This window comes from Ahaetulla prasina, chromosome 4 (genome assembly GCF_028640845.1).
Source record: "Ahaetulla prasina isolate Xishuangbanna chromosome 4, ASM2864084v1, whole genome shotgun sequence".
NCBI classification, from domain to species: domain Eukaryota; kingdom Metazoa; phylum Chordata; class Lepidosauria; order Squamata; family Colubridae; genus Ahaetulla; species Ahaetulla prasina.
The window spans coordinates 130,861,718-130,889,359 of record NC_080542.1 but is presented as its reverse complement, the minus strand read 5'-3'; the positions used below and the strand labels follow the sequence as shown (position 1 = coordinate 130,889,359).

The window sequence follows — 27,642 nt, the reverse complement described above, 5'->3', positions numbered from 1 at the left end:
GGTTCCTCGATTAGGGTATTGTTTTCTGTTTTCAAACTTCTGCATATGTAATGGAATGTGTGGATGAGCTTGGGAACACCCAGGAAACAATCAGACAAGATAGTTAAGAGCCCCTAATGAATTAATAGTCAGAAGAAGAAATGTAGGAAGAATTTGCTCTTAATTGTTCAAATGGTTAAAATTTATGCCTTCGGACTTGCAAAATTCTGTTAAGGCAGAATAATAAAGTAGAATTAACTCATCTAGTAGGATTTTCTATCCCACTTAATTGAAACAGCTTATATCGCAATACTTTAATCAAGAAGCTACCAAAGTGAAAACTATACTTCCACCAACATAGGCAGGGCAAACGACTATATAAAAACAGGGAGAAAACCCAACAGTCACTCAATCCTGATGACATTATCTAGTTGGGTAATGAAACATCTGAAAGCAAACAACTTCAGACAGCATCAAGGACTCCATATTCCATCTTTGATCACCCTGAGCTAAATCTGTAGCCCATCGCATTTTGAAGATTGCTTATAAATATAATATACAAACATATTTCAGCACTATAAACCAAAGTACCAAGCATAGGTAAACACAGTCACAGCCCTGCCTGAGATTATATGCCTTCCAATTATCTTAGCTAAACCTGAATTCTGGCAATCATCAAGATTCTTAAATGAAAATATTCATATATCTGCCAACACAAGAAGATACGTATTTTAAATTGCACTGTCAGCTTGTTCTTTTCAGTGAAGAGCTAGCAACCCATTTATCACATTTGGGCAGTGTTTCTTAGTAGTAATAACCATCATCCTTCTCTTTAGATGAATTGAATTTTAACTTGGGAGGTTCGATGAACTGGGAATTGAGGGAGTTGACTTGCAAAACATTGGGAGTACAACATGCAATAAAATTTGAAAACCCAGGTTATAGCATTGTAAAATGATAACAGCAAACATATTCTGAGAATTATCTTATTCTTTTACAGATTCATACTTCTAACAGGATATGAGTTTAGGCAGTATTTTCTTTCTACCAAAATTATTTTGCTAATAATTGTTACAGAACTGGCTGATTCTTTATTAATCTGTCTGATTTTGTCTTCAGATGCCCACTCAGTTTGTAGAATCAGTGTTGGAAGTACACAGTAAATTTGTTCAGCTCATAAATACTGTTTTGAATGGTGACCAGCGATTTATGAGTGCCCTTGACAAGGTGAGCCCAATGAAAATACTACACAGACCATGTAGTGATGAACATAGGGTTCTAACTAGAAGTAAACAGATTTAGAGCGAATTCATGTAAATTAATGCTATTTGGAAGCTAAGAAGGGTTGCCCTGGTAAAAATTGAACAGGAAAACCACCATGGAATGCCATTGTGGTTGGTAAGACTAAGATGTTATTTAAAAAATAAATCGGAAGGAGCAGCATAAAACCCTTTTCACATTGTTGTGAAGAAAAATATTTGGGTGGCTCTACTGAGTCCTCAGCTTAAGATGAAACACCCTTTTTTATTATTCATACCAAATTCCTTTTTTTGGAGTAGATCTCTTAAAAGATGCCTCGAGACAGTCCTTAATTTGTGAGGATGATTAACTTTTCCATTGAATGACAATCCTAAAGAGCAATGGTGAAACGGGGCTTTATTTATTGTGACTTAAAAATTTCTGTCAGTTATTTTATGCACTTCCCATTCGTAATTCTTTGTAGGTTAAGCAGTGTTTTGCAAAACTTGGAAAAGCATTAAAAAATAGAAAAGCAAAGAAACATATATATATGCATACATAAATACATACATACATACATACACACACACACACACACACACACACATATATATATATATATTATATATATATATATATATATATATATATATATATGTTTTCTGAGGTTTTCACGTGTGTTTGTATATAGGTCTTTGGTTGTTTTCTCCGTGTAAAATTGGAAGTGTCTTGGCGGCGTTTAAATCTCATTCGTCATCTTCAGGCTTCAATTGCTCCCAGAAGCACGAAGCTGAAGCCTGAAGATGACGAATGAGACTTCTAGTCACAAGACACTTCCAATTTTACACGGAGAAAACCCAACAACCTATATATATATATATATATATATATATATATATATATATATATATATATATATATATATATATATATATGAAAAAGTGTACTATAGTGTACTATTTAATTAATTCCATTTAATTTCCCCACCCTTGCAAAAACTCATTGTTTCATACCTCTCCATACTTTGCAGCTATTGGATTCTGAAACAGAAAATTTCTTTGGATGGATGTGCTTGTTGCCTCTCTCAATGTTTGAGTTAAGGTAGCCCTTACAGACAGTGGTGGGATTCAGCCAGTTCGCACCACTTTGGGAGAACCGGTTGTTAACTTTCTGAGCAGTTTGGCAAACTGGTTGTTGGAAGAAATCATTAGGGCAGAGAACTGGTTGTTAAATTACTTGAATCCCACCACTGCTTACAGAGTACATTGTCACCACTCTGTCCCTCTCTCCTTTATCCAAATTGGTATTTTCCTGGAACTGCATGAGTGTCCTGCAGGTGGCGGAAAGGTGTGGTTTCTTTAAGAACAAGCACACATGTATCACTGAACCACTTGTTTGGCTTTGGATCCCACAAGTTCCTGTCTCTTTTGTTCTTTTCACAGGACTCTTTTTCTGGGGGAATCTCTTCAATTCCATCCACTCACATTTGTCTCATTTTCCTTCCCTCTTAACTCATTCTCTCTTTCTTTGTATACTTGTTTGTAGTTCAAATGCTTTTCATTCGTTCTCTCACTTTGTTTTATGCAGCAGTTTTTTTGTCCTTAACTCTCTTTATTTTACCAAGCAGATTTCCTGACCCATTCTCCCTGCATTCAGTTTCATTTTATGATTTCTCTGATGTTCCTCACTGCCACCTCTGGATTAGAGGATTAATAAAAGAATTACGTTCTCCCCTCCTCCTTTTTTTTTTTTGAACAATCTGTTTTTCCTTATAAGCATATACTGCAATGGTGGGTTTCTACCAGTTTGCCCTGGTTCGGGCGAGACAGTAGCAGCGATGGTGAGCTAAGAGCGAACCGGTTCGCTCCGACTGTCAACTGGAGCCTCCCGCCCACCCTTGCGCTATACCTATCTATATTTGTTTGTTTTTAGCCCAGCTGAAAGGCATTGCAGAGCGGTTTGCCGTCCCTCAGCTGTTTGAAATGCAATGCGCTTGCACGGAGCACAAGTTTGGCGTGCATGCGTGAAGCAAACTGGTTGTAACACCGGTTGAAACCTACCATTGATAGACTGCCCTGTATAACAATACTTTTCAAGCCTGGAAACTTTAAGACATAGATACAGAATCTGAAAAATTCTGGGAGTTGAAATCCACATGCCTTAAAGTTTGAAAAAAAACAAAACACCCCACTCTCTGCTATCTCTTAAAATTTCTCCATCCTGTCCCCTGTTTTTAGTGTCCATGAGAAGAAAATGTGACGTAAGAAATTTGTTTTGTAAAAGCAGACATCCCAATTGTGTGATTTCTTTTTGAAGCCAAAGGATATATTGCTATACTTTTTAACATGTGCTTTCAAGAGGAAGAGCAAGGCTTAGAAACAGCTGAATACTTGAATAAGAATGTATTTGCTTTGGCCTATTTTTACCTCCACTTAATCACACACTACAAAAGAAGATAAAACCTACTCCAAGGATATGAACAGCTTGGCTACCTGGTTAAAATCACTAAGGTCCTCTGAAAATGGGTTGACAGATTTTAGCAAATCTTGGAAGCTGCAGTCCCATGTAGGAAACAATAAATGTTAAACTTTCCAGCCCATAAGGAAACAATTAGGTAATAACTGGTCATAGGATGAAAATGAAGTCACTTATTTGTAGATATCACTCTGGTTAACAGATGAGTCCTGACTAACAAACCATATGTAAAGCTCCATGGGATAAGAAAATTCCAAACAGTTTCATCAGCCAACCAAAGTGTGCCCTATAATAGAAACAGACATCATTAAAGACATCTGATTTCTGCAACTTCTTTAATTTAGTAATGCTAAGAAGAGGTACATAGACTTCGCTGCATCTCTCAAGAAGCAGGAAGGACAAATTACCACTGAGTTCTTAGGCATAATATATTTTTAAAAATGCTTCCCCTTCCCAATTCTAATGATGTCTTTACTAAATGGGGTTTGGAAGACATCTCCAAGTTGAATAAATCAAGATGGTTCTTTGCTTTAGCCAATCATCAGTCCAGCTTCGCCACAGAAAAGGGAGATTGACATATTTCTGAGTTAAATAATTATTGGGAGGAAAGGGGCAGCATTGGTTGCTGGTGTGGTTTTTCTGTCTATAAATTGCCCCTTGAATAGTAGTTTTCCCTAGGGCAAAAGTAGAAATTAGTGAGCATGTCATTTTTAATTTAATAAGACACCATTATTCTTGATTAAAAATTCAGTTGACAAAATTATACATATACATATATTTCTCCATCTGTTCCCTATTTTTATTAAATACACTCAGACCTCTACTCCAGTTTGCCCTTATATTAATTTTCAGCTCAGTACTCTTTACTGTATCATGCAATGTGTATAACAATTGTGCAGATCTTTTGGCTTCATAGCCAGTAATGCAGCAACATCTGCATACAAAAATACCTGTATACCTGTACCAAACCAGTGCAGCCTCTAATGCCATTGCATTTGTCCGTAAAACATTAAATCCAGGGGACCTCCTGTATCCTTGTCATATTCTATGCACTGGTGTAATTAAAGACCATAATCTAGCCTACTGTTTATCTTACTAAAAATTTTGTAAATAATGCAGCACATGATGTTTACAAGTCAATTTTGGAAACCATGTGCAGTGTTAAAATTTAATAAGAAATTAATACATTGGTATCTATGCCATCATTGTAGACTATAATATAAAGGATTTGGGAAGAGAATAGGTTGAGATGTAGTGATTGATTCAGAGTCGTAAAGTGAAATTCCATAATTTGAGTATCAACTTGAATATAAATTTCTCTATTCATAATCCAACTTCCCTAATCACAGCGTTGGGAATTTATTCTTAGAGGTATTGTTTACATATGTGTGGTCAGTGCTATGACATTTGCATACCTTATTAAAGTTATTTTTCTTGCACTCCTAATTAGGCTTTAACATCAGTAGTGAACTATAGGGAACCAAAGTCTATCTGCAAAGCTCCTGAGCTGGTAAGTGTCAAATACTAGTTTTATGTGCTTAAATGTAAGTGTAGAACACTAGATAATAATTTTGTAGGTTTTCTGCAGGCAAACAGATAATGAAAACTTTCAAAATGGTGGCCAGAATTGTTATGGACATAGCTTAGTTTGTCTGGATGACAGGAATTGGACTGCAATACCAGAAGTTTTTGGGGTGCAGGTCAAATTCTGGTTGTCACTTTGAAGTCCTACAAAGCTCAGGACTTGGGTATCTTCACAGTTATCTGTTTCCAACAGTGTCTGCTCATCCAGCAAGGTCTGAAATGGAAAATCTATTCAGGTTCATATTCTAAAAAAGTGTCTCCACAAGGGATCATTGGTCTTTTCCATTGCTATCCCATTTCTATGGAAAAGTATCCCTTTTGAGTCAGATCAACACTGGTCCTATGGGAATTAGTAAAGCCATTAAAATTTGGTTTTTCTAGGAAGTATTATGGTCTGTTCAAAATCTGTAGAGTCTGTTTGCAAATGAAGTGCATGTAAGTTTGAAGAATAAATATACAAATAAATGTAATTTCCTTTAATTTAGATAATCTCTTCAGACTGCTGCATCTGATTGCTTCACTTAAGTTGCTTACCATTAGTTAGTTATCATAATGATTTCCTTTTGCCTTAATGACTATTCTTTTTGTTCCTTAACTTGAGTTGGCCAAATATTGTGACAATTTGCTAAAAAAATCAGCAAAAGGCATGACGGAAAATGAAGTGGAAGACAAACTTACAAGCTTCATTACAGTTTTCAAGTACATTGATGACAAAGATGTTTTTCAAAAGGTAAATAATCATACAGATCATTATACTTTTATTTTTCCCCTTGGATAATACTTTTGTTATGCAAGGAAATCTGAACTTCTGCTTTTTTTAACTGTAGTTCTATGCCAGAATGTTGGCAAAAAGGCTTATACATGGTTTATCGATGTCCATGGACTCAGAAGAAGCTATGATTAACAAATTGAAGGTAAACATTAGCTTATCAGTACAATAAACCCAGCTATTCTTGATGCTTAAATTTATTCATGTTATAAACAGTTTCTAACCTGATTGCACATCAATTTTTAACAATATGATGAGCTTTTTTCAGGCTGCTAATATAATTATATCTAATACAATTAATAGATTCTAGTTGTCTTCCAGCTAGAAAATTGCTCCGAGAATTAACTTGCTGAAAATTGCATATTAAGAAAAGAACCTGCAGGTGGTGCTAAGATTATGCATGTTAGAAAAATTCTTAATTTAAAGTTGTGTGCTAATTTTTTTTTCAGTTAACTGAGAGATGTTCTTCACAGAACTTTTATTATGTGTAGTAATAGATCTCACCAGAATCTCCTGTAAATTAGTTCTACCTAATTCAAAATATATGGAAGTTTCAGAGGAATTGTTCTTTATAGTTTTTATTTTTCTTTGTAATATGCACTTGTTTACTTGTTTACACTACTTATAGAAAAATAAAAAAAGGTTTGAAACTGCTCCTAGCATGAGAACCAAGAAGCTGCTATTCAGTTATTCTGTAGAATAACAGACACTATCCAGCTTAGTACCTTGTAGTTGGTATCTAGTTAGCTTTCTTGAATACTGGCTGAATACAGATAGTCCTTGAAGTTACGACAGCCCCCACCCCCAATTATTTATGACTCAGTTCTGACAATTGCCCCTGTGGTCACTTGACTGGATGTCAGGCTTTTGGCAATGGGCCACATTTATGGCTCTTTTCGGCGAAAATGGCCCATAGCAAACAACGGGCTTACGACTGTAGAGGTTGCTTTCCGACCACCACAAAAAAAGTTATATAATGGCCTGCTTTATGACTATTACAACTTAAAACTATAATGAGTAGGCTCCATTATAGTCATAAACCAAGGATTACATGTAGTAGCTTTTCATTTTTAAATTATTCAGTGTCAATATGATGTACAACAGTGCTTCCTAAACTTGTTGCTTTCAGGTTGCATTCTGACTTTTAAAAATAAGAGCTATGGTTAGATTTATTGCTATTAAAGATAAAAACTAATGTGCTTGTATAATATTTACAGAATCACATATAACACCACACTATATTTTTCTAAAGTCCTCATTCTCCATAAAACAGAAATAGCTTCTTTCAAAAGCATCTGTCTTTTCACATATACTTTTTGGATAAATACCTCTAGCAAATATGTTGGTTATGGTGTTATAGGTTATTCGTTCATCTAATCCTTATACCTTTTTCAGTGTCAGGCTACAAATCTGGCATGTGTGTGTTCTTTTGTTTTACAGCAAGCCTGTGGTTATGAGTTCACTAGCAAACTCCATCGAATGTACACAGACATGAGTGTTAGTGCCGACCTTAACAACAAATTCAACAACTTCATAAAAAATCAAGACACCGTCGTAGATTTGGGAATTAGTTTTCAAATATATGTTCTTCAGGTATTTGAAAAGGAAATGTATCCATTTGTGTTTTCATTTGTATGTGTCCACATTTAGTGTGTAATGTTGATGGCACAAGAACAAGTACAAGAGATACTTCTGCTGTATCTGGCTTTCAGATACTATAGTGACTATAGAGAATTCCATTGAAGGATGGAGGGAAGGTTCACTGCCAAGGCAGTGATGAGTAAACAGGACTTGAGCCCAGATCAAGAAAATAGTTTATGAAGACTCCTTAGATAGTTTCCTGCCACCTCAATTCTCATGACAATAAAAAGGGGAGGAGGGGAAGCACGTTCATAGAAATAGTTCTCAACTTACGAACATTCATTGAATGCTTGTTTGAAGTCATGATGGCACTGGAAAAAATTGACGACTGGTCCTTGCACTGGTGACTGTCACAGTATCCCCAAAACCATGTGATCAGAATTAGGAGGGTTGACAACCAGCATATATTTACAACAGTTGCAGTGTCCTGATATCAGGTAATTTTTCAATATGGGACTTCCCAACCTGATTCTAGTAAGCAAAGTCAATGGGAAAAGCTGGATTCACTTTAGTGATCATGGTGATTCACTTAACAGCCATGGAAAAATCATAAATCAAGTGTGACCATGTTCAAAATCCCAACTGTCCTATGTAGAGAGCTAGCTGTGCTTGCAAGATTTTGTGACAATACTGTTCTAATAATAACAGTTATAGGTCTGCATAATATTTGTTTCTTGGTCTGGTCTACTTTTTAGGGTTACTTGCTTTCAGAATTTTTTCTTCTGTTATAAACAGCCTTCAACTTTATATGGCCACTGTACAGAATAAGATTTTAAGAGATATTTTTTCCCCTTTCTGTCTTCAGTTTTTTTTTCCTAAGGCATTTTGTTAATAAATATTAATTTATAACTTTTGTATGATCCTCATTTTGATTAGATTAAATTTTGATATCTGGATTTACTGATAACATACAAGGCAGAGCAAGCATTCATTGAATGTAAATCCTAAATATTTTGTAAACTTCTTTCTATAGATTTTTTTAAAAAATATTTTATACAACTTCCTCATTAACACAGAACATTTTTTACAGTAGTGTTAATGCAATAACATCTGTACAGATGAGTCAGAGGCAATTCTGCAAGAATATGATGGAATGCTGCAAAAAGAAGTCTTCACGGACACCAGCATCCCAGAATCTCTTGTAACATGTTTATGACATGCTTGGAAGGAACAACTGTAGTGCTGGTTTTCATATTGACCATGACTGCTTTTGTCAAAATGAGAAGCTCAGTTAAATGCTTTATATTTATGACTGGTTGAAGAATCTGGTGAGAAAAGTAAAGTAATAAAATCAGGAGTGAAATGTGTTTGGATGAGTTTCCAGTTTGGGTGACCCGTAGTGATAAAAACTGCCGGTTTGGGCAAACCAGTTTTTTTAAAAAAAGCTATTACATTGGGTAAACCAGCAGTTTAAAAAGCTACCTATTTGGACGAACTGGTAGTTTAAAAAAGCTACTGGTTCCTCTGAACTGGTATTTCCAACGACCAGCTTTGCAGCGGGGTTTAGCTTTGCTGGAAAGCAGGAAACCCTGCTTTATAGCAAATCTAGATCGCACGCCACAGCTGATCCCCCCCCTTGCTGTTCTACTTATTTTCCCAAGGCTCCTTTTGGTTTGTTCTCCTATTTTAATTATTATCTACTAAAGCCTACCTTTTCTTCTAAAGTCAATTTGCCTTTTTGCAGCATTTTGCTTTGTTTCCAGTATTACTGACATAGACATGTTCAAGAATTCGTAAGGAACCAAGGAGATTTTCCTTTAGTTAGCTTTCCATGAATTTCTATGCTTTATAATTCCAAATAAGATTATTCACAGCTCTGATTCTCTGATTGTAATTGGATCTCGGTTTGTTTGCTTTTTAAGGATAATAGCTGCTTTATGTGCTCTTTTAGAAAGATGTAATTTATTTTGGTGGTGATGTAAAAAAATATTTTTCCCCCCCAGGCTGGGGCATGGCCTTTGACCCAGGCGCCTTCATCTACCTTCGCAATTCCTCAGGAACTGGAAAAAAGTGTACAGATGGTAGGTTAGTAGGAGACTTATTGCAGATTTAACAATTTAGGAATGACTGAACAGAAATTAACATTTTTGGAGTTTTGACTTTCAGGAAGATGTAACTAATATAACTTTTGGCTTTATCACAGCAACCCTTTTCAGTTTCAATACACTGGACCTTTGTGGTTTTTGCTGAGAATTGTCAGAATTGGTATACATTTATACATAGGTTTATCTGCATTGGGGAAGGTTCTTCACAAAGTACTTCTGTATATCCATATGTCTTCTTTAAGAAGTAGGTGATGCAATCATATCATTCTTCTAATATAACAGTCCAAATCAATATCCTTACATATTCTATAGATTTCTTTGTACTAGAAGTCTGAACACTGTCTAGCATTACAGAATGAATAGTAAGCAAACCTCCCTTGGTTTTCAAATTCTTTTGAGTGAAAATCCAATTAAAACTGACGAAAGTTTGCCAACAATTCATTCTGTAATACTAAACAAGGCAGCTGTGCTGACCTCTGTGGTAAGGCTTAAATAGGCTTTGTGGTTAAAGATAATTTTCCAGGAATTCGGAATATCTATTAGGACAAACTGCCTTTAACAAAAATATTAATTTATATCTTGCTGTTATATGTCTTTTGCTGGATGCTTTCCTAACTACAATGATTCACACAGTATTTGTAACAGGAGAGAGTAAATGTTAACAATGGAAGCATCTTAAAATTTGACTGGTCTCCTGATATGACCCACATGTTGAATATACAAACCTTTTTTGTAAATATAACCTTAAGATTGTGAGATTTCAGAGTACATCTTCAGTTCATCCAGCATTAATCTGGCACTCTGGTAAAATTTTCTCTGCCTTTATAAACAGTAAGACCTGGCAACCTCTACTGTTTATATAAATTACAAGGGTGTGTGCTTCTAGTCTGACCTAACTATTGAATTCAGGATCTTGGTTTTTATGCATCATATTTCTTTCCTGAAGGAATTAAATTTTACAAAATGTAAAATTGCATATTGGGAAACTACATACATCCCCTTTTAAGGAATATACCTGTGTATACTACAGGCAAGAACATTTGTGTGGGGGAGAGATAGACTTTCTCCTGAATTATTTATTTATTTATCTGTATCACACTTTTATTATTTTTAGAAGTAACTCAAGGAAGTGAGCCTATCTAATACTCTTTCTTCCTATTACTTTCTCAACATCAACTCTGTGGGGTGAGTCAAGCTGAGAGAGTGACTGGCCCATGGTCACCCAGCTGGCTTTCATTGCTAAAACACAACAGTCTTCTGCTTACTAGCCTGGTACTTTAACCATTATTTTTTTGTAATCTTGATTGTATAGGAATAGTTCAGGCTTCCCTCCCTTTCATGAAAGATCTTCACTGAATGGTGTTCTTTCACATCTATTTTATCATTATTACAATTCAAACTTCATATATCAGGCTCTTGGCTAATATCTACTTATTAGTATTTTTTTTAAATTGTGGAATGGTTTTTCTAACAATATTTTTATGTTCTGTGGCTAGGGTTTTCTGAAACACCCATCCAAGTTTCTTCTTGTTTTGTGATTTGTCCCTACAAGGCCCCTCAACATAAAATAAATAGTTGATTAATTCTCTCTGTTTTCTGCTTTTTATTATCCATCTTTTTCATAAACTTGTGAAAAATTCCAAACTACTTGAAACAGTACTTATATTCCTTCAATCAACTTTCAGCTCAATATTTTATTTCCAATTTTCCAGCATCAAGAAAGAAGCCTTTGGTCTTTGGCTTAAATTGATGACAATTTAAATGAAGCCCTGTATCTCTGTCTCTTGCCCCAGCCTTCTATCAGATTTCTGAAAAAATGTATCCTCCTTTCTTTGCCTTAAATTTATTTCCATTGCAATTAATTAGTCAGAGGTACATAAAACTTTTCTGTGATAAATCTACTTCTTCGGCCATAAACTTCTCAGAATCAGTTAGCTTTTCTTTTTAGCAAGGATGCTTCTCATAATTCATTCTTCCTCTTTTTCTTTGCCTCTTCCTCCCCTTTAAGAGCTTCATCTTTTCTAGCAATCTCAAGGTCAGTAAATTAGGCAAAGAAATGTCTGTGCTTTGCCACTGAGATTAATGTTCTAACAGAACCACCCACCAATCCTTAGTCTTCCTGTTATTTGTTGTAGTCAGTTACTGCCCAGTATGGATGCTTTTAGAGTTTGTAAAAATCTGCTGGAGGTATAAAGTGCTCTCTGCTTTTATAGGCTAGAATGTGATTTCCAAGAATATTCTAAATAACTTCCTCAATTGCAAAAGCTATGGCCCTGGGCTTCCCAACAATGCCTGGATTGGCAGATTGAGTTGGGTACCTTGGTACTCAACTCAACTGCTTTGAAATTCATTGAATTTGGTACTCAACACATTTTGACCTGAAAATTTTGCCCCATTACTCATTATTTGTGTGGTACTCAATGCACATGGGGTTTTCATGGCAAAAATACTGGAGTAAGTTGCCATTTCCTTCTCCAGTGGATCACATTTTGTCAGAACTCTCCGCTATGACCTGTCCGTCTTGGGTGTCCCTGCACGGCATAGTTCATAGCTTCATTGAGCTACGCAAGCCCCTTCGCCACGACAAGGCAGTAATCCATGAAAGCTAGAACTTGTCAGCTGTCTTGTGACTCAGTACATTATTCCTTATGGGAAAAATGTACTTGGTACTTAACATTTTTTGTACTCATTATGCCTCCCAGAACCAATTAAGAATGAAAACTGAGGAACTGCTGTATATCTGAGAAGACCAGTTGACTGGTGAGGAATAAAACTGTCCCATAGTAGCAACGCTTAAAAATCATTTCGACTCCTGATAATCAATTCTATAGGCATGTTCTTTTCTCCTTTTTGTCATTGGTCGTTACCGATTAGTGGCTTTACATTGGGGACTGAAAAGTTCAAAACTGGAAATCATGCATCTAAGCTACAATGAATGTAGGAATACAGTGTCATCAATTATAAAAGGAAGCTTTCTTTGTTTATTTCCATCCCACCTTTATTATTTTTATAAATAACTGAAAGTAACAAACATAATTAGTACTCCATATCAACAGTCCTGTGAGGTAGGTTTGGCTGAGAGTGACTGGAGCACGATCATCCAGCTGACTTCGATGCTTAAGATGGTATTAGAATTCACAATCTCTTGTTGCTTGTCTGGTGCCTTAACCACTAGACAGGGGTGTCAAACTCGATTTCATTGAGGGCCACATCAGGGTGGCCCTCAATGGCCAGCTCAACATCACTCGTGTCCAGGGCACCTTGGTGGCTGAATGCTAAGGCAGGACTTCCCTGAGATCCTTCCTCACTCTCATTATATCCTTCCTGCCTTCCTTCTCTTTTTTTTTTCTTCCTCTTCATTCTCCTTTCTTCTTCCTTCTCCTCCTTTCTTCTTCTTTCTCCTCTTTCCTTATTTCTCCTTCTTTGCTCTCTTCCCATCTTTCCTTCTTTTTTCTTTGTCTTTCCGCTTTCCCTTTCTCCTTTCCTGTCCCCTCTTGCATGTTCAAATGCAAATGGAGAAATATTTCTCCTTTTATTTTTTTTAGTTTGTTTTGCTATCCCTCTGCCAGCGAAAACAGAGCCTGGGGGAGCTGCATGCAGCCCCTCTGTGAGCGAAAACAGAGCGTGGGGGGTACATGCAGTTTGCTGTTTTGGGGCCAGATCTAAGCACCCCACAAGCTGGATCCAACCTGTGGGCTTTGAGTTTGACACCCCTGCACTAGACTAAACCTGGAACAGCTTACACCCTGTGATGATACCTTTATCACCATCGAGCAACAACATCTGCCTAGCCCAGGTCCCTGGGAAGGATTTTATAGGTGGATACAAATCTGAAATCTATTCTAAACATCCGACTTGCCTGTGTGGCCAACCATATAATAAAGAGAGGAGGAGTAGTAAAATCCATAGAAGGAGAAGTTGGTCATTATCAACTTTGTATCCAATTTTTTCAAAAAAGAAGCATCTGCTTTAGGTACAAAAAAACTTGCAAAATAATATAGATAATTTAATGCTGAGAAAGTTCTGATAGGGACAATTTTGTGATCTGGTTTTGAAAATGCCAAGTGCATAAATGTTATCCTAAGCCTGCGATTCCATGGGATATTTAAAAAATACAGATACCAGAATTGCAGGTTCTAATAAATAGGTGGTAACTGGCTAGAGAATGAAAAGCACAGGACAGGAAAGGTAGAACTAGTATCATATTGGCATCTGTTTCTAGTATATTTATTTATGTTCCTATAACATATCATCCTTAACATTTTAACTTATACTGTTTAACATTTGTATTCAGTTTAAGGTATTATAAAATACAAAATACAAAGTAAATAGAAAAGCAATGGGGAGGGGAAGGGAAAAGAGAAGCGAGGAAAGATAAGGGAGGGGGAAGAAAAAGAAGCATTGACTTCCCACTCTTTCTGTTGCAGTAAAATAAGGCAATAACATCAAATCACAACTTTTTGCTTTTTCATAATAATATGAAGAAGCCATTTCTATAAAGATCTATCAGTCTAATCAGTAAAACCCAAAGTCAGAGTTTCTTTTTTTATTATTATTATTTACATTTATATCCCGCCCTTCTCCGAAGACTCAGGGCGGCTTACATTGTGTAAGGCAATATCCTTTTCCACATCAAGCACAAAGTTCAGAAGAGGTCTCCATGTGGAAACAAAAGCACTTACGTTATTTTCTGTATTCAAAGTGGTCAATTTTGCCATTTCGGCCAACTCCATCAGCTTCTGCAACCATTCGTCCATGGTAGGAATCGACATGTCCTTCCATTTTTGTGCATACAATAGTCTTGCTGCTGTCAACATATATAATAACAAAGTTCCAATTTTTTTCTCCAGTTCTTTTTCCATTAGGCCCAAGAAGAAAAGTTCTGGTTTTATTTTTATCTTTATTTTCAAAATTTTTTGTATTAAAATACAGAAAATACTCCCCAAAAATTTTGCTTTATCACATGTTCACCATAGATGATAAAAAGTCCCTTCCTTCCTTTTTACACTTCCAACATTCACTTATACATCTTAGATAACTTATCTGATGTTAAATACCAACGATATATAATAATAATAATAATAATAATAATAATAATAATAATAATAATAATAATAACAACAATAACAACAACAACAACAACAACAACAACAACAACAAACAACAACAGAGTTGGAAGGGATCTTGGAGGCCTTCTAGTCCAACCCCCTGCCCAGGCAGGAAACCCTACATCATCTCAGACAGATGGTTATCCAACATTTTCTTAAAAATTTCCAGTGTTGGAGCATTCACAACTTCTGCAGGCAAGTCGTTCCACTTATTAATTGTTCTAACTGTCAGGAAATTTCTCCTTAGTTCTAAGTTGCTTCTTTCCTTGATCACATAGTATAGACCTATGGCAATATCATCTATGGCAATATCATCTCGTAGAATTTACATTATAATTTAATGTAAATTTTAAACCCTTCATCCACATATTTTCCCATTGTTCAGGCATCTCATTGTATCCAAAGTTCCTTGACCACTGAATCATACAATGCTTTTCATGTTCATTTTCCAAATTCAATTTCAACAACATTTTACAGATCTTAGCAATAATATGTTCATCATTGCCACATAATGAAATTTCCAATTCATTTTTAACAAAGTCAAATCCATAACATTTTTTAACCAGTTTAAACCTTTAATTTCAGTTGTTGATAGGTAAATCAATGGCAAACCTAACCTTATGATTCAAGTTCTTCCCTCAGCTTTAATATTGGGTCACCAGAGTTGAAAGATAACATTTTACCATACGTCAACCAGTCTGGCTTTGCCATCATTTCTTTTCTGAAAAAACCTTCCTATGGTGACACCCAAAGGGGCAACATCATAGGCAGCCTTTTTTTATATATTTATTCCAAAGTCTTAGTGGCATATCTAACAAAATGGTTATTAAAATCAACATTTACTTTTATCATGCCATAAGTACCCTGCCATCCATCTGTGCCATTCATGGCCCTCTACTTCAGGTAACCTCTTATTCTGGGGGCTCACCCATTCTTAACATTTTAACTTAAAAAGCAAGCTCCTCTCCCAGATCTTAGGCTTCTACCTGCCATCTTGATTCAGACATTTGCAAAAAACTTAAGTTTCTAGTCATTACTATACCATATAATTTGGAACGGGTAGTATAAACTCTTCGTTTAAATATCTTCTCAATTTCCTGGTTTATAATGAGAAATTAACGGAGGGAAATATGCAAAAGTTTTGTGGTCCAACTAATATGGTCTAATTGTGGTCCAACTAATATAATGGTATAATTAAATCAAGAGGAATCATGCTTTAGAGGATGTTTAACCAAAATCTAATAATCAGAAAAATATTCTGCAGCCTTGTAAAAAGAAAGGCAAATTTGTCTGAAATACATTGCATGTAACCTTGTAAGATATTTTCCAGGAATAGCCATTCACTTGATACATAAATATAAGATAATAGCTCGAATATGTATATTAATTAGTCTAAAAACTTTATTCAATGGAGCTTACTTCCTGTAATTGTCTCCTACAACCTGACTCATTCTTAGGAATTGCAATTCAAATACGTTGGGATGATACCTGATAATAAAAAGATGCAAGAAAGCTTAGTAGGGAAATAATTGTCTAAAACCTTGAAGAAGCTGCCAACTTCCAAAAAATTTTGGCCAAAATTTCTCTTTTGTCTATTAAATTCCTTACTAAACCAATCTGGGGTCCAAATGTGGCTGGCATTATGTCAGTGGGCATTCAAGACAACTGTTGGAGAATTGAGGGAATGTTTAGCTTTTTTGTGTCTACTTCTTTGCAGCTAGATAAAATTTCATAATAAGCAAATTCTTAACTGACTTCCTTGCACATTTTGCAAATGAAAAGCTAGCTTGATCCTCAATGAAAACATGTTTATTCAATTATGTGTTTGCTTTCTGATTCACTAGATTAGAGTTAATTGGCTAATATTATTTGAATTTAGCTAGAATTTGCTTTTGCTTTTTAGTTCATTTCAGCTAGGTCCTGAAGCGAGAAAAGAGATATGAAATAGAAAATTTATTCTTTCTTCTTTTAAATCTCATGACAGCAGTGGGAGAAGACACACCACATACTAAGTTCTGAAATTTGGGAATAAAATTTAAATCAGTTAAATGAAGTTAAATGATATTATTGTACTAATTTCCACTCTGGGTATTAATTTCATTCAGTGCACTATTAACATAAGTAACAAGAAATAAATGTATCTTAATACAAAATATATTAAAACACCAATTAAGGTGTGTGCACTTGATTTATAGGATTAAATAGGCACTCATGTAATAAACATTTTTAATATTTCATCATAAGTCATTAATGTGGGGTTTATCTTTTGCAATCAGTGTAGCAAGAGATTCAAAATACTTTTTGGAGTTATTTGAGAATCTGTAGAAAGCCTGTTCCATGTTTCTTTCATCAAAGGACAAACTGTTCTAAGTGCTGTTTAAATCTTCTCAGAAAACAGGTTGCTCTGTTAAAGTAAACGCTAAAGGAATGGAGGTACTATAGTTCCTGTTCTTTATGTTTTTGTTATGATAAAGACTGCTGTGTAGTCTTTTCAGTTGTGGCTTATTGTTGAGAATTAATTTGCAATTTTTGTAGCACAGTTTTAGGGCTGAGGTTCCTTAACTTATTTTAAATTGTCATCTAAGAAGAAATGGCTAACTAGAACGTTTTCCACATTCTTTAGGTATGTCTTTAGGAGTGTCAGATGCCCAATGAATAAAAGAGTAAGGTGTCCCATTTTCCCTGCCTATGGACTTCTTAAAAGCAGTTCCCAATTTCCTTAGTCTCCATTTTCAGATGGGACTGATAGTGATTTGGGGCACATTGTTGCCACGTTATATAAAAATGTACAAATTCATTTAAATGACGCTGTGAATATAACAATATGAATAGAGCTGGAAGGGAGCTTGGAGGTTTTCTAGTCCACCCCTCTGCTTAGGCAGGAAACCCCGTATCATTTCTGGCAACTGGTTGTCCAGTCTTTTCTTAAAAACATCCAGTGATGACATTGTACACCCATGACATTGTACAATTGTTGTTGTTAGTTGCAAAGCCATGTCCGACACATCGCGACCCCATGGACAATGTTCCTCCAGGCCTTCCTGTCCTCTACCATCCCCTGGAGTCCATTTAAACCCATGCCTACTGCTTCAGTGACTCCATCCAGCCATCTCGTTCTCTGTCGTCCCTTTCTTCTTTTGCCCTCAAACTTTCCCAGCATTAGGCTCTTCTCCAGTGAGTCTTTCCTTCTCATTAGGTGGCCAAAGTATTTCAGTTTCATCTTCAGGATCTGGCCTTCTAAAGAGCAGTCAGGGTTGATGACATTGTACAATAATTATATATAATTATAATATAATAATTATAACAAATCTGATGTGAGTATAACATTAAAAAAGGATGAATTCTGTCTAAATCAACACAGATAGTCCTCGACTTACAACAGTTCATTTAGTGACTGTTCAAAGTTACAACAGCATTGAAAAAAGTGACTTATGACCCTTTTTGCCCATTGCAGCATCACTGGGGTCATGTGAACTGACTCATATTTATGATGGTTGCAGTGTCCTGGGGCCACGTGATCACCTTTTGCAACCTTCTGACAAGAAACGTCAATGTGGAAACAAGATTTACTTAACATCCATGTTACTAACTTAAGAAACTGCAATGATTCACTTAATAACTACAAAGAAAATCACAACATGGGTCTCACTTAGCCACCAAAATTTTGGGCTCAGTTGCGGTCGTAAGTCGAGGATTACCTGGAGTAACAAATTGTAACAGATTTGGAAATGATCACCGACTGGACAACTAGTGTGTAAAAGATATGTCAGCTCACAGGAAAGTTTCCATAGGAAACTTTTCAGAAATAACCTTCACTATTTTTTGGGAAAATAAAAAGAGAAAGGGGAGGGGGAATACTTTCAATCTTGCAAGTTTTTATTAATGTATCTTTACAATAAAAATAGAGCTAGTATTCCTAGTTGTGCTCCTTGACTGGGCTACCTTGCAGGGCAGAAATAAATTAGATTTGGATTTTCAGGTTCGAGAAGAAGAATTAGAATTTTGGACAGCTTGGCAGCTTTGAATAAATCAGTGTTTCTCATCTCTGTGAAGGTGAATGAATGTACACTGAGAAATAGTAAGAAACCATTGTTTCTATGAAGTGACATTCAGCTATGTTTTGCTTTATTGTCCAGGGTTCTGCATTCAGAAGTGGAACTTTTTTTACAGGATATAGACATATTTTTACTATGTGTAGTTCAATTATTCCACCTCTGATCTTAGATAGCCTATCTGAAATGCTCATATTTAATCAAGCCGATTATTGTGTTTTAGATATGGTCATTCTTTTTAATGTTTTTAAACATTTTTTTTTGCTTTTACATATTATTTTAAAGTCCATGATATATTTGACCAAAAGAATTATTTTGTTTTTCAGTTTGAGTTATTTTACAGCCAGCATTTCAGTGGAAGGAAACTTACCTGGTTACATTATCTTTGCACAGGTAAAATAAATTTACATGATCCTTAGTTTTTAAAAACATCACTACATTTTTTTTCTTTGCTTAGATGAAATGTATACTGTATATCCTTTGAAGTTTAGACGATGATAATGAAACATTAAATTTAAATTATTTTCTCTGTTTTAGCTAATCTGGTTTTCTTAATACATCTCACTTGAATATTTTTATTACATCTCTTCTAATTGTTATCTGAAAAATCAGTTGTTTTAAATTTTAAATTTTATATTCTTAATTGACGATTTTTTTCAGGAAAAAAGTTAAAAAATAAAATTTCATTGGTATGAGTTGCAAACAATAAAATCTTGTAATAAAAATGGATTTAGGCATGCAGGTAATCCTTGGGTAATAGCCACTTATTCAGTGATCACGTAACAGTAATGAGGGAGTGGTACAAAGTTTTGGCCCACCCAGCACCTCCCCAGTTATGTGATCATGATCTGAATGCTTGACAACCAGTTTGTACTTGTACAGCATCACATGATCATCATTTGTGTCCTTTACTGTTGGTTTCCCACAAGCAAAACCAAGCTGGTGGAGAAGGTTGCAAGATGGTCTGAGGGATCTCATGCTCCATAGCAAATGCATATGCAGCAACTTGGTGTCAAGGCGCTCTCTCCCTCCCAGCTGCAGCCTAACTGTGCTTATGCTGTAGTGGCCCCCTGCACATCCTCTCTCACCAGATAGCAGTCAATCCCTGGCTCCATTGCACTCATGCCATATCACAGCAGCCGCTTGTAGGCTTTCCTGTCGACTTCCCCACTGATTTTTGCCTTCTGTGAAGCCAGCAGGAAGTAACAAGGTTCCTTTCATAACCACCTTATGATCCTTGGTTGACGACTGCAACAGGGATTGTCTGGATTGTGTCCACTAAGTGGATGCCTTAGCGACGTAAATCCTGGTGCTTCAAACAAAGGCCTACCTATAATGGCAATTCTGAGTTTGAACCAAAATTTGACATGTTTGAGAGAAGGACAAAAGCATCATAGAAAAAAGTCAAGCATAAGCAAGTGGTAGCATGTATTTGATTTTGGCTGATTGAAGGTGGGGGGGGGACCTAAATACAAGTCAGGATTTGGATAGAGATCACCAAGGAACCCAAAGATTGTAAACTAGACATTATAAGAGCCACAGTGGTGCAGTGATTAGAATGTAGTACTGCAGGCTACTTCTGCTGACTGCCGGCTGCCGGCAGTTCAATTCCTGACCAACTCAAGGTTGACTCAGTCTTCCATCCTTCTGAGGTCGGTAAAACAAGGACCCAGATTGTTGGGAGCAATATGCTAACCCTGTAAACTGCGTAGAGACGGCTGTAAAGCACCATGAAGCTATTTTTAAGTTATTGTTCTTGTGTTATTGTGTGTTATATGTGTTATTGCTACTACATGGGAGATTGGGAAAAAAATCCAATGAAAAAATGTATTGGAAGAAAAAATGAAAGAAGATGGTGGCAAACTACTGCTTTGTTGCCCAAAGTTGTTGTGCTTAGCATTTTCCATACTGTATTCCCATAAACCAAAGGATATATTCATATAACCACCAGAATTGGAGCCTTTATATTTTGTTCAAGAGAGTGAATTTTTGGAGCACTGGATTATGGCAATCAAGGTTTTTACAGTGCCCACTTACGCAAAAATTATTCAAATTCTTTCTTGCCTTGTTACAATCTTTTGGATCAACTGAATCAAGCATTGTAACTTAAATTTTTAAAAAATGTTTCTGTATTTTTCAAAGTACAGTTAATCCTCAACATACAACTGTTCATTTAATCGGAGGTTATGGGGGGGGAATGTGTTCCTTTTTGTGAGGGTGGTTCCATTTGCACGGTAAGTGGGAGGGGCAGATATGGCGGAAGGGGGGGATCGTATTGGTCTAGGGGGTCACGCGTTCGATGTCTGCAAGCGATCGCGTGCCCCGATCCCTCTGACTTTTCCCGTTCCCCGGATGGTCAAGACCCTCAGAGCCTGGGCCTTCGTCTTATGTTATGCAACGCACGGTCCGTGGCCAATAAGGCCCCCCTAATACACGATCTTATCCAGGGGGGCGCCGCGGATCTTATAGGCGTTACGGAGACCTGGTTGGGCACTGAAGGGGGCGTGCCCCTGGTCGAAATGTGCCCACCGGGTTTCCGTGCATTCCATCAGCCGAGGGCCCAGGGTAGGGGTGGGGGGGGTGGCGGTTGCTATTAAAGAGAGTCTAGAGCCGAGGAGACCACTGTACCTCAGATTGCGGTGTGAATCCCTCTTTGTGAGATGGGGTCATAGGTGTCAGATGGGCTTGCTGGTCACGTACCTGGCTCCTTGCTGCGTGACAGCTGCCCTGCCGAGCTCCTGGAGGTGCTTGCGGGGTGGCAGTGGAGACCCCCAGACTTTTAGTCATGGGGGACTTTAACTTGCCATCTGCCGGCTCGTCATCGACAGTGGCTCGGGAGTTCATGGCTTCCATGACGGCCTTGGACCTGACTCAAGTAGTTGATGGCCCCACTCACATCGGGGGTGGCACTCTGGATCTTATTTTTATCTCTGGTCAGTGGTTGGAGGATCTGGGTTTGAGAGATGGAGGCATAGGACCTTTGTCATGGTCAGATCACTCTCCTTCGCCTGGACTTTCTGACCGCCACTCAACACGCAGGGAGAGGGAACCACACCGTTGGTCCCGTCCCAGGCGCCTGATGGACCCGGAGAGGTTCCGGACGGAGCTTGGGCCACTTCCTGAGGGTCTGGCTCACGGCACGGCAGAGGAACTAGCCGCAGCCTGGCAACGGGCTGCGGCTGGGGCTTTAGACCGTGTCGTGCCTCTGCGGCCTCTGACCCGGCGCAGATCCCAACCGGCTCCTTGGTTCTCCGAGGAGCTGAGGGGATGAAACGCCGGAGAAGGCGCCTAGAGAGCTCCTGGAGGTCTAGCCGTTTAGAAGCTGATCGGACACTAGTTGGGTCCTATACTAGGACCTACCTAGTGGCACTGAGGAAGCGGCGTTGCTCGCCTCCTCCCTCATTGCGTCGGCAGATAACCGCCCAGCCGCCCTTTTTGGGTGACCCGTTCCTCCTTCACCAGGGGCGGGATGACCCGCTGCAGGGACGTGCTGAGGAGTTTAACGGTTATCTATACGATAAAATCGTTCAGCCGAGACGGTCTAGACCAAAATTGCGGCGATTCAGATGAGGCGTCTGAGGGTGGTCTTGGTGACATTTGTTGGGATGAGTTTGACCCTGTGGCTCCGAGGACATGGACAGGTTGTTGGGTAGGCTGAATGCCTGCGTGTTTACTGGACCCGTGCCCCTCCTGGCTGGTGCTGGCCACTCAGGAGGTGACACGAGGCTGGCTCCAGGCGATTATGAGTGCCTCCTTGTTGGAGGAGTCTTTCCGGCCGCCTTGAAAGAGGCGGTGGTGAGGCCCTCCTCAAGAAGCCCTCCTGGACCCGGCTGTCTTAGGTAATTATCGTCCGGTCTCAACCTTCGCGGCGAAGGTTGTAGAAATATGGTGGCATATCAGTTTCCTCTGCACCTGGATGAAACTGTCTATCTAGACCCGTTCCAGTCCGGTTTCCGCCCGGTTACAACACGGAGCGGCTTTGGTCGCGTTGGTGGATGATCTCTGGAGGGCCAGGGATAGGGGTTGTTCCTCTGCCCTGGTCCTATTAGACCTCTCAGCGGCTTTCGATACCATCGACCATGGTATCTTGCTGCGCTGGTTGGGGGGATTGGGAGTGGGAGGCACCGTTTATCGGTGGTTCTCCTCCTATCTCTCCGACCGGTCGCAGACGGTGTTGACGGGGGCAGAGGTCGGCCCCGAGGCGCCTCACTTGTGGGGTGCCGCAGGGGTCGATTCTCTCGCCCCTTCTGTTCAACATCTATATGAAGCCGCTGGGTGAGATCATCAGTGGCTTCGGTGTGAGGTACCAGCTGTACGCTGATGACACCCAGCTGTACTTTTCCACACCGGGCCACCCCAATGAAGCTATCGAAGTGCTGTCCCGGTGTTTGGAGGCCGTACGGGTCTGGATGGGGAGAAACAGGCTCAAGCTCAATCCCTCCAAGACTGAGTGGCTGTGGATGCCGGCATCCCGGTACAGTCAGCTGAGTCCTCGGCTGACTGTTGGGGGCGAGTCATTGGCCCCGATGGAGAGGGTGCGCAATCTGGGCGTTCTCCTGGATGAACGGCTGTCTATTGAAGACCATTTGACGGCCGTCTCCAGGAGAGCTTTCCACCAGGTTCGCCTGGTGCGCCAGTTGCGCCTTTCTAGACCGGGATGCCTTATGCACGGTCACCACGCCTCGTGACGCCTCGCCTGGATTACTGCAATGCTCTCTACATGGGGCTCCCTTGAGGGGCATCCGGAGGCTTCAGTTGGTCCAGAACGCGGCTGCGGGTGATAGAGGGAGCCTCGGGGCTCCCTTGTTACACCTATCCTGCGCAGACTGCACTGGCTACCTGTGGCCTTCCGGGTGCGCTTCAAGGTGTTGGTGACAATCTTTAAAGCGCTCCATGGCATAGGGCCGGGCTATTTACGGGACCGCCTACTGCTACCAAATACCTCTCACCGACCCGTGCGCTCCCACAGAGAGGGACTCCTCAGGGTGCCGTCAGCTAGGCTGTGCCGTCTGGCAACACCCAGGGAAGGGCCTTCTGTGGGGCTCCCACCTCTGGAACGAACTCCCCCCAGGACTTCGTCAACTTCCGGACCTCCGAACCTTTCGTCGCGAGCTTAAAACGCACTTATTCATCTGCGTGGGACTGGGTTAGATTTTAAAGTTATTGGTTTTAAGGGTTTTTTTATTATTTATATTGTTTTTTAAATTCGGCAATAGAATAAGTTTTTTAATTGTTGTTTTTTAATTTGTATTTATATGTATTTTAACTGCCTGTGAACCGCCCTGAGTCCTTAGGGAGATAGGGCGGTATATAAATTTGAAAAATAATAAATAATAATAATACAGTGGCACTGAAAAGAGGTGACTTATAGCTATTTTTCATACTTAGGACAGTTGCAGCATCCAACATCCCAACAGTCATGTGATCAAAATTCAGATTCTTGGCAACTGATTCATATTTATGATGGGTGCAGTGTCCCTATTATCTCTGTTTGCAACCTCCTGACAAGCAAAATCAATAGAGAAAGCCAGATTTGCTTAGCAACTGTGTTACTAACTTAACAGCCGCAGGGACTCACTTAACAACTTCGGCAAGAAAGGCTGTAAAATCGGGCAAAACAACTGTCTCACTTAGCAGCATAAATTTTGGGCTCAGTTGTGGTCATAAATCAAAGACTACCTATAGTTATCTTTTTAAAAATCTAATTTCTCTTCAAGACAGTCTTGCAAATTCAGTTCTTGTTTTGCTTTACCCTTGGATCAAATATTGCTTTCTTCTTGCTGCCGACTTGGAGGAACGAAGTAAGGCTTTAATAATAATATTTGAGGTTTTTATTCCATTAATTCATCCGCTTTATACTTAATTTGCAGGTGAGGTCAAAATGAATTATTTGTCCAAGCCCTATGTAGCCATGGTTACCACCTACCAAATGGCAGTGCTGCTGGCTTTTAATAATAGTGAAATCGTCAGTTACAAAGAGCTCCAGGATAGCACACAAATGAATGAGAAGGAACTGACCAAAACTATCAAATCCTTACTTGATGTCAAAATGATCAACCATGACTCAGATAAGGTAAGTTACACACACACACACACACACACACACACACACACACACACGACACATTTGAGAGTGGGGACATTTTTCTATTATGTTTTGAAAAAATAGGAATAATAGATAGTACAAATAATAAAAACAGGTACAGGTAGAAAATACAGACAGATTAGCAACAAAATTGAACTATTATGAAGCAAATATATTCTATAACTATATATATAGGGAGGATAAAATGAAAATGTATCTATAATCGCTGGCTTCAACTGTCCAAAGGTTAAGTAGTAGGGCAGCTCCACCCCCCCCCATCCCCACCCTAGTTTAATTTTTATACATGCATCCTGGAGTGGGCGGGGTCTTAATTAGGGCTTATTTTGGGGATAGCTCTTATATTGGACACGCCTGTAAAAATAAAGCTAGGATTTACTTTTGGAGTAGGTTGTATTTTCGGAAAACACGGTGCATATACTTTACTGTAGCATAGAGAGTACCTGAGACCTCAGTAAAACCACGAGATACCAAGATTAAATTAGCCAAGAGAAGAAAATTACCATTGTGTCATTCATAATTTGATTGGTATACTAAACTGTTCGGTATTGGCTTAACATGCTACATGCATTCCTTTCACATGGAATGTAAATTAGCATGACGTATCATATGAGCTCACCAGTTGCAGATTACTTTAGAAATTGTGCCCATGTGATGACAAGGACATTGAAATTGTTTCACACCACATGATCATGGCCACATGACCATGGAGATGTCTTCAGATGTATCAGAACTATTTTCCTCTTCGCTAAACTGGGCGTGCCCAGCATGTGACACATCTGGGCCAGGAGTTTGACAGCCCTAGTTCAGATCTATCACCTGAGTAAAAATTGTATTAATGTAGCATTTGAGGAGTTAATCTTATATTCCATTATTTACTTTGCTATTGTTAGTCTGTTATTGTATTTATTTGTTTCACTCTTTTTATTTGCTTTGTTCTTTTAAATTTGTCTGATTATTAACTGAATACATATTATTAATAGATATTTTACAAATTATGGTGCAAATGCAGTCGTAGAGCCAGTGGTAGTATTGAAATGTATCTTTTGTCACTATAATTTAAACCTACCCTTAATGTTATTTCTGGGACTTGGTGGCTCAGGGGCTAGGACGTTGAGCTTGTCGATCGAAAGGTCGGCAGCTCAGCGGTTTGAATCCCTAGTGCTGCCGTGTAACGGCGTGAGTTCCCATTACTTGTCCCAGCTTCTGCCAACCTCGCAGTTTCGAAAGCACGTAAAAATGCAAGTAAAAAAAATAGGGACCACCTTTGGTGGGAAGGTAACAGCGTTCCATGCGCCTTTGGCATTGAGTCATGCCGGCCACATGACCACGGAGACGTCTTCAGACTGCGCTGGCTCTTCGGCTTTGAAATGGAGATGAGTACCGCCCCCTAGATTGGCAACGACAAGCACATATGTGCGAGAGGAACCTTTACCTTTACCTTTAATGTTATTTCTATCCAATAGATTGAAAGGAAGTTATCTCGAAAGAGGTGCTATTTTATAAAGCTGTATTTAATAGCTGTAAAATATTCTGTTCTGTAGCCAAAAGATATTTTCCCAAAAGATCACATTTGCTATATGTAAATCTTACTAACATGAATGTTTCTGTGTTTCTTTTACTGAAAGAATTACATTGGGCTGAGTTTGAAAACATATGTATTACCTTCACTATTTTGAGCATCCAAGATGCTCTGTAGATAATTGAAGTAGTTCAGACTTGCCAAATTGAATAAGTAGCGATATGTTTACATTTCATCAGTGGAGATGTAATCCATATGCAAGCACAGATTTTCAAAGCAAGATGTTCTTCCTTAAACCGACAAGTCTTTGATATGTTTGGCATCATTTATGCGTGTGTGAAAGGAGGAAAAAATCCACTCTTTTTTTTTTCTTGCAGGAGGATATAGAGGCAGAGTCCACTTTTTCATTAAATATGAATTTTAGCAGTAAACGAACAAAATTTAAAATCACTACTTCAATGCAAAAAGACACCCCCCAGGCAAGTATTGTTAGTGTCAATAACAACATGTAACTGTATTCCATGAGGGATCTAACACTGAATAACATCTCTTTTAAGTCAAGCTCACTTCTGGATATTTCTGTGCAGTTTTCTGGCATTCTTTTCTTCCAAAATTATTTATGGGCTTCCAAGGCTAGTCTATATTAAAGTCCTTCTTTATACCAGTACTAACCAGTTCTGACATTGATTAGCAGGTGAGCCCAGACAACAGATTTAGGGTTGACAGTTACTGAAACTTAAAACTGAAACTTGAAAACAGTTGGAGACTTTGTGAAATTAACTATCTGTAAGCATACTTTTTGACATTCCTCTTTCTAGTTGAATTGTCTCAACTATGGTTTGGATCCCCAGTTATTAATATGTAGAGGAAGCCCATAGCATCATCATTAACAAATTCTATTACTTTTAGCAGGTCTTCTTTAAAACTACATCAAACATTCACTAATAATATCAGAAATAAATAATTAAAAAGCACTTAACACTTCTATCTAACCAGCTTTTCTAATTTTTAAATTTTTTATATTCCTGAAGATTTGGGGCAATTTAAGGCGAATTCAGGATTTTTTTCAGTAATTCAACAATTCAATACAATTGAATTATTTATTACAATAAGTAATAAAACTCG

The 27,642-nt window shown here is 38.3% G+C and overlaps 1 protein-coding gene across 2 annotated transcripts in view; it reads left to right on the top strand.

Moving 5' to 3' along the window:
* Nucleotides 1-27,642, top strand: part of CUL2 (cullin 2) — a 54,664-nt gene that overhangs the window by 22,504 nt on the left and 4,518 nt on the right. For both annotated transcript variants that reach the window (XM_058184377.1, XM_058184376.1), the window contains exons 11-19: nt 1,099-1,206; nt 5,144-5,203; nt 5,879-6,007; nt 6,105-6,191; nt 7,487-7,639; nt 9,631-9,708; nt 19,219-19,285; nt 24,763-24,965; nt 26,895-26,996. In XM_058184377.1, the coding sequence (XP_058040360.1) occupies nt 1,099-1,206; nt 5,144-5,203; nt 5,879-6,007; nt 6,105-6,191; nt 7,487-7,639; nt 9,631-9,708; nt 19,219-19,285; nt 24,763-24,965; nt 26,895-26,996 (987 nt within the window). The remainder of the gene's footprint in view (nt 1-1,098; nt 1,207-5,143; nt 5,204-5,878; nt 6,008-6,104; nt 6,192-7,486; nt 7,640-9,630; nt 9,709-19,218; nt 19,286-24,762; nt 24,966-26,894; nt 26,997-27,642) is intronic.